This window comes from Prionailurus viverrinus, chromosome X (assembly GCF_022837055.1).
Source record: "Prionailurus viverrinus isolate Anna chromosome X, UM_Priviv_1.0, whole genome shotgun sequence".
Taxonomy (NCBI): domain Eukaryota; kingdom Metazoa; phylum Chordata; class Mammalia; order Carnivora; family Felidae; genus Prionailurus; species Prionailurus viverrinus.
Window position 1 is genome coordinate 16868245 of NC_062579.1, and position 8169 is coordinate 16876413.

The 8169-nt window shown below is 43.3% G+C and overlaps 1 protein-coding gene across 1 annotated transcript in view; it reads right to left on the reverse strand.

Annotated features, from left to right (window-relative positions):
• The window catches only part of APOO (apolipoprotein O), a 57236-nt gene extending 49082 nt beyond the window's left edge, over positions 1-8154 (reverse strand). Inside the window, exon 1 of the mRNA XM_047844964.1 lies at positions 7936-8154. Within this exon, the coding sequence (XP_047700920.1) occupies positions 7936-7944 (9 nt within the window). The 5' untranslated portion in view covers positions 7945-8154. The remainder of the gene's footprint in view (positions 1-7935) is intronic.
• Between the last annotated feature and the right edge of the window lie 15 nt (positions 8155-8169).

The window sequence follows — 8169 nt, forward strand, 5'->3', positions numbered from 1 at the left end:
CTCAGCTTAATATTCAAAGTTAGAGTCTCTTAGCATGTCAAAAACTCTCCAACCCTTGCTCTAAATTCTTGCTTCTACAACTATTTTAGTATACAACGAACACAAGTTTTAAAACCCGCTACGTTAATAAGTTGGCACTGTTTTCTAATAGAACTGGCATGAAGCCACGCACAAATTAGGAAAAACTCAAAGTAAAAAAACAAGTAACTTCCAAATTCTAAGACTGAACTTCAGACTGAAATGTCTTTCCCCGAAAATATCTACATAAACCTTCATGTTGCATGCACAAACCATAAAATTCCACTTAAGCATTATTGGGGAAAATCAACTCTTTAATTCTTTCATTTCAAAAATCTTTTGGCACTTTCCTGTCATATTATAAGTCAAGTGCCAAGTTTTGGAAACAGATACGTTTCTTTGCTATAGAGATGTCTTATGCATCTAATTACTCGCAGTAATTTTAAACGTACCATATAAACAAATATCAAAGTTCATTTCTTAGCTTCTAAAAAGTTCCAGTGTAGCCTAGAAAAGACATAGGTCTTGAGCAGGTATACATAGAGATCCTCGAATCATAAATGTCTACAAATATGCATAGGCCTCACGGGGTAATAAATTCATTTACCATAAATGTCTAGTCCATTATCTACTGTTCTCTCTCTGCTCCCCATTCTTTTAAGGTACAATTCATCTACTTCTTCCTTCTCCTCTTCCAGTGTTAGCTGCACACAGGGGGCCATTAGCATTTTAGAAGGAAGAGTGTTATAGTGTCCTGAGCAGAATTCAGTTCTAAATGAGAAGTGAATTTATCCAAGTTTCATCTACTTGTGACAGTCCTAAGTTCAGGATGCTAATCTGAAACTCTAGATCACTTCAGTAGACAGATGTGATACAGGAGGGGCTGAAAACAGCTTATGTTCATACAGCGCTTCATTTACCATTCTTGTCACATGTGATCTTATTTGAACCCCCAACAATCATGTGCAAAATGGAGGGGCATATTACTGTCCCTACAGTACCATGATAAGGGGACTCAGAAACTAAGAAACCTCATTCAAGTTGATTAGCCAGAAACCAGAAACAACGATAAATTAGAACCTGGGCCCGTGCTTTCTGACTGCATCAAGGGCTGGGTAGTTTTTCTTCTTTGTGATCTACCATGCGACATCTTTGAAGGGTAACAAATGGGAAAGAATCCAATTAATCTTGCACATAAATATGTATTTACGTGAGTAAATATGTATGCATTATATATATATATATGTACACAGTAAATATATATGTGTGTATGTATAAATATATGTATTCACTATAATTTCTCAAGAAGACCTTTAGAGATGTTTAAATTGTAGGAGGGAATCTTTATTATCTTTCAAAATATGTGCCATTTAAAATAATATTCAAGTAAAATAAAGTTGCAGCATTTCTTTTATAATCTACAGGTGATTTTCCTTTTCCATTTAGTAGTAGTATTCTCCCCTCAGTTTTTTTTTAATTTATTTATTTTTGAGAGAGTGGGGAGAGGGGCAGTGAGAGAAAGAGGGAAAGAATCCCAAGCAGACTCCGCACTGTGAGTGCAAAGCCCACTGTGTGGGCTGGGGCTCGATCTCACAAAACATGAGATCCTGACCTGAGTGGAAATCAAGTCAGACGCTTAACCGAATGAACCACCCAGGTGCCCACTCCCCTCATTTTGTACTACTGATATACTATTCATGATAAGAAAACTAATTTCAGAAAATAAGATGGGCAATAGAGGCATTACATCAAGACCAAACAGCCACAAAGAGTATGTGAGGTAATAATGCCCTACAACTAAGGACACAGTCACCTCAGGCTGTTCTAAGCAGGGAGCTCTGAGGGCAGGTCACATTTTTGCCCTTCGGGAAGAAACTGCCACAGTTTTCAGGAGGTCAAATTCTCTCCCTCAAGGCGTTCCATCTCCAACCCTCGTCTCTCAACCAATGTCCATACCCTTGGATTCCATGTCAACTGGTCACTGCATAATAATGTCCACAGACACTTCAACGAGTCCAATCTCTTCAAAATCAAATGATCATCTCTCTCCCCCAAATCCACATCAGCCTTCTTCTACGTTCCCATCTCCCTGAATAGTTCTAACAGCCACTCAATTTTCCAAGCTAAAAGCCTGGGCAGCACCCTCAGATTCTCCTTTTCCCTCCTGTGCCACATCTAATCAACAACCAAAATTTGAAATTAAAAAATACTTTTGGAAAGCCCCAAGACTGTGCACCACCATAACACTACTGCAGCAGCCTCCTACAAGAAGCCAACTAAAAGTAACAGCTCACATTTATCAAGCCCTTACTTTAGGCCAAGCACTGTGCTTGGGTCTGAGTTAACTTAATCCACACAAAAATGTGAGGCTGGTGCTAGTCTTAGCCTTGTTTTTTACAGATGAGGAGACAGCTACAGAGAACTTGAGTATCTTTCTTGCCCATAGTTAACACGGGGAAACCTGTCTTAACACAATGCGGAACTTTTACTTCTGTGTCCTTGGTTTTCTGCTCTGCTGGGAAGGCCCTTCCAGTTGCGTCCCTCTGCCCAGCTCCAGAGGTCAGAACAAGCATGTACTCCTCTACAAAGTCTCCTGATGCCCCCTGCTGGTGCTCATTCCTCTAAGTTAGTAGCTGTCAAGGTTGGCTACTCACCCTACAAAGTAGGTGACGACATCCCAGTCCTAGAGATCCTGATGGCATTAGTCTGGCTGCAGCCCAGGCAGCAGGACTTGCCCTCTAGATGATTCTAATGTGTAGCCAAAGTTGTGATCTACTGCTGTATATCTCCCCCAACCCTTTTACATCAGAGCACTTACTACACGACATCAGAATGGGCAGTTTCTGAGCCACTAACCTTAGTTTCACTCACCTGGTGGGGTTGGGGTGGGGATGGAGCTTTTTCAATCAGAGGTTCCAGGACCTCACTTAAAAAGTAAATCAGACCTTTGGCGCGCCTGGGTGGCTCAGTCAGTTAAGTGTCCGACTTCGGCTCAGGTCATGATCTCCCAGTTCTTGGGTTCAAGCGCTGCATCAGGGTCTGTGCTGACAGCTCAGATCCTGGAGCCTGCTTCTGATTCTGTGTCTCCCCTTTTCTCTGCCCCTCTCCCGCTCGCATGCTCTCTCTCAAAAGTAAATAAACATTAAAAATTTTTTTTAAAAAAAGGTAAATCAGACCCATGGACACAGGGCCCTGTAAAATGTCTCTCAAATAATTCTTGTGTGCAGCCAAATCTGCAAATTGTCTCCTAGGTAAGAACTGGGAGTTTTCATTTGTACCCACCAGGGTGTAGCACGGTGCTCACCATAGCTGGACTATGATAAACATTTGGGTAATGAATGAAATCTAGTAACACAAATCTGGGGATGGGGTGTATATATTCAATTCCAGCAGCAGCACCCAGAAAAACTGCTTCCTCGAATAGAACTGGGCAGCTTTTCAAATGTGTTTTTTAATCCACCAGTGCCCCCTACTGACCTGAAGATGGATAACTAAATCAAAACAATGGTTACAGTTCAAATATTTTAATTGTATGTGCGCATAACTAGTCTCTCACAAACACACGCGCACGCGCGCACGCACACACACACACACACACACACACACACACACACACACACAGTACTTTTTCCACCAACACCTATACTATCAATCCCTATTCCCTTCAGTCCTGGCTGACCCAAGCTGATAACTCTCAAACCCAGATCAATCCTGCCAGTTGCTAGTCTCCACTTCCAGGAAGCAATCATGATAGAGCTCACGAAAGCAGCTCTCAGCAGAGCAATCAAAGCCTCTTACTGATCTTTTTTGTTCCTTGGTCACTGCCTCTTCCAAATCCCACCATATTCATAAAACCACTCACCTTTGGAAAACACAAGAAACCATTCATCTACCAATCTGCCTCACTTTATGCTATTCAAAGTATGATGGGGGAGCAGCAGCATCTATACCATCCAGAAGTGTGTTAAAAAAGGGAGACTCTGAGGCCCCACTCCAGATCTACCAAATCAGAGTTGCACGTACAAATTTTGAGAGGCACTGGTTCTCACCTTCCTCAACTACTAAACCTGACATCGCCATTTTATGACAACTATTTTTCTAAGTGACTGCTTTGCTATCTTGAAATAAAATTCATCACCCACTACACGCATAAGTCGAAAAAAAGAGAGGCCAGTATCCTGATTTGATGGTAACATAATGGAGAACAAAAGGAAAAGATTTATAATAGGAATTATATTTCAGTATATAAATGCTCAACACAACTAAATTAAACATGTGCAGCACAATCCGAGTTCCCAAAATGTATCCCAATTGGGTGGTACTGTCCAGCTGAGAACCACTGGTCCACCATCACTCCCACCCTTTTCCTTCTACCTCATAGGAAGAAGGCAACATCTTTCCTCCTTTTTGAAGCTGAGGGATTCTCTCTTAGAAAAGCCTCCTCCCTGGGGCACCTGGGTGGCTCAGTCAGTTAAGCAGTTAAGCGTCCAACTTCGGCTCAGGTCATGATCTTGCAGTTCGTGAATTCAAGCCCCCGTGTCAGGCTCTGTGCTGACAGCTCAGAGTCTGGAGCCCACTTCAGATTTTGTGTCTCCCTCTCTCTCTGTCCTTCCCCCGCTCATGCTCTCTCTCTCTCTCTCTCTCTCAAAAATAAACACTAAAAAATTTTTTTTAGTTTCTATATATATATATATAAAAAAAGAAGAGGCTCCTCCCTACATTCCTCCCTAAGGGCATAAACACTGTCAAATCTTGAATAGTGGAACAACCACAAAAACAACTCTATAATCTTGACCTAACAGGCCTCTCCAGTTACCTACCATATTCCTCTCTCCTTCCCTTAAAGGAGAAAATCAAACTTATCAACCCCACCACCAATGTGTCCATTTACTCATGTCTCAGTAACCAGCCCACGTTAATATAGCTTTCACTTCTATCAGTAAACCCACATGTATAAAGGTCATGGAAGCTTTCCAAATTGTCCAAATTAATGAGCACTTCTCCAAATTCATCTAACTTATCTCTCTGTAATGGACATTGTTGACTGCACATCTGAATTCCATTCCCCGCTGTGTTCATAAATTCATTTTTCTCCCCGGTGATTGAGATAAATTGACCCCATCCCCAGTTGATTTTGTTAGTCTCGGCCAATCAGAGCATGGCATTGCCCTGGCAATGGTTATCAGCTGAGGGGCAGACATGTGACTGAAGTTGGTCCAATCAGAATGAAGGAAGAGGGTAATCCATGCGTGGGAGTTCTGTCCTCTCCCTTGCTCTAGTGAATGAGAAAACGTGTTACTACTGCCTGTTATGCTGCAACCATAAGGGAAATCAATCTTACTATGAAAAGCCAAGAAAAGGACCAGGTCCTTGATGACATTGTTGACCCACTGGAGTCCACCCATCCTCTAGACTTTGTGAGAGAATTCTCCTTACTATTTAAGCAAGTGGGTTTTCCCAACTGAAAGCATCCTAACATAGTCTGTCCATGAAACTTTTTTCCCTTGATTTTCTAAACGTCACCCTTTTGTACACCTACTTACCAGATTTCTAGCCTCCCCTCTTCCTCTGCCTATTCCTTACACTTAGGTGTCTGCCAAGGTTTGTTGTGACCTTTTCTACTCAAACTACATGTTTGACTAATTTAACCTGAGATATACTAGTACTTCCTACTTGGCTTTCAAACCTAAATGTAAATGTCTCTTCTGTGAAGCTTCCCCTGAAGTCCCCAGGGGTTCTATGCCCTTTTGTTGTGCCATACATCTCCTTGGCAGTCTGGTGAGCCCTATGGACCCCTACTCAAAATAATGCTTCTAACTGTATAAAATGCCAACTATACTTCAATAGTTAGAAAAACATTTTTAAAACTCAAAATCAGATATAGGAATATAGGCTTATTAGCTCATTAAATAAAAAGACTTAACAGTGAGTCTTATAACTACTGTAATATTGAAGTCGTGATGATCACAAATGATTGATACCTTGATATCTGCAATAACTGTGCTACGAAAATGTCTATGATATGTATTGGTCCTATGACTTCCACTGATGATGAGTATTGCTAATACTAGTGTGCTTTATTGCTGTACTAGCTTATTAAATTAATCACTCCTAATGAACCACATCTCCTCATAGCCAGAATCTTGAGTAATGTCCCCATATTGACTCTGGGCTTGGCCATGTGACTTGTTTTGACATCAGCACATGTGATGCAAGCAGGTAAGTGTTTGCACAATCAGACTTGCCCTCTTAGGACCTAGTGACCATGTGAGGAAGCCCAAGGTAGGCACAATGGAGGCACCAAGCCCTCACACATGACAATAAGGCCACCTTACAGTCTAGCCACCAGCCGAATTCAGCCAATGGGGGATGCCAGCAGAACTGCCCAGGCAGACCCACTGACTGTGAGACATAACAAATCATTATACTTTTAAGGCACTGGTTTGCATTGGCTTGTTACCTAACAAAAGCTAACTGATACAGTTAGGTACACTTGTAACTGAAGGAAATGCTACATTTCAGTTGGCAATTGGTGAAAATGAAGTTTTTTCACATCAGGGTTTAAGGACTTCCCTGAATTCTATCTACAGACCCTCGAAGGGGCTGAAGACCACAGGTTAAGAACACTTGGTGCAGAGGGGAACCCCCGAGGCAAAGGAGATCCTGCTCTCCTTTCTACTACCGCAGTACATTGTTGATACCCATATAAACGGATCACAGCACATCTTTTGTTGTTACAACACTAAAACTGAGCTGAACTCCTTGCACACAATAGGTGTTCAACACAAATTTATCAAATGAATGTAAACTGCTTATGGGATCTGTCCCTTAACTAAACTGTGAGCTGCCTGAAAACAAACTAAAAGCAAACACTTAGATGGCACTTCTATATGCCAAAGGCTCTTCCAAGTGCTTTAAACATACTTATTTACTCCTTATAACAACCCTATGAAGTATATGCTATTCCCCCAACTTTACAGACAGGAAAACAGGCACAGAAAGGTTAAGGGATGTGCCCAAGGTCACCCAGCTGGAAAGTGGCAATGCCAAGACTGGAAGGCTGAATCCATGTTCTGATTTTATAGCGTGTCCTAATGTGCCCTAAGCACATTGCAGGAGCACAATAAAACTTCTAAATGAGTAGTACAATTTTGAGATTTCATTAGCACTATTTTACAGGTGCTGTGCTTCTTGAAGACTCAATGTTGTACACTAACTTCTGGGAGCTTATGATTTGTTTTCACGATAGAAAACATTTATTTTTTTTAAAATAGAATGATGGCTTCAAGTTTAAAACGCAGATTTTTGAAACAAAGTCTTCACTCTGAAAGGCGATCTCTTTCAAAGGAAATGAACTCGTAAAATGTAAAACAATGGGGTCGACTTGTCTGTACCAAATAATGTTCACTTGAGAGGGCAACAAAGTTGCAGCTTACCACCCTTCCAGCCATTCCCACATTGCCATACCAACTTCCCCAAATCCTGCAGCAGCTTCTCCGAAGGTGACCCTCCCCCATTCACACCTCAGGTTCTGAAACCTGATCCTGCCAGGCAACCAAAGCCGAACCCTGCAGTGCCCTGAGCTGGCCTCTCCTTACACACGAACCCGAGGGCACCATCGGGGGTGTGTGTGATTATTTTGGGGGGGACTTTAACTTTTCAAAGTGTTTTATTCACGAGAGCAAGACCCACAGGGCCCACCCACCCATCCCGGGATCTCACGCCTCCGCCCAGCAACCTTTCGCTCCTAGGTGACCGGTGAAAGAACAGCTGGGTCGGGACGCAGCTGGCCCAGAGGCGAGAAAAGCCTCAGGGCGAGCCGGGCCTGACCCCCGGAGAGGCCCACGAGAGCGCGGGCAGGGCTCCACAAGGCCGGGAGGGGGCGGTGACAGTTGTGACCCGGCTCCACGCTCTCACCTTGAACATGTTGCTGGCAGAGGTGGCTCCCGCGGGGTCACCCCGGCCTCGGCCCCGCCCACTATAGAGAGGTTGCTACGGCGGCCGGGTAGGGCCCTGATTCCTCTGACCGCAAGCGGGCCGCTGTTCGGGTGACTGCCGTACAGCCAATTCGATCCCGCGAAGGCTTAGTTCGGAAGCCTGGTCTGGTAGCGGCGTCGCCGAGCTGCAGCGCGTCGCTCCTCAGACTGCCTG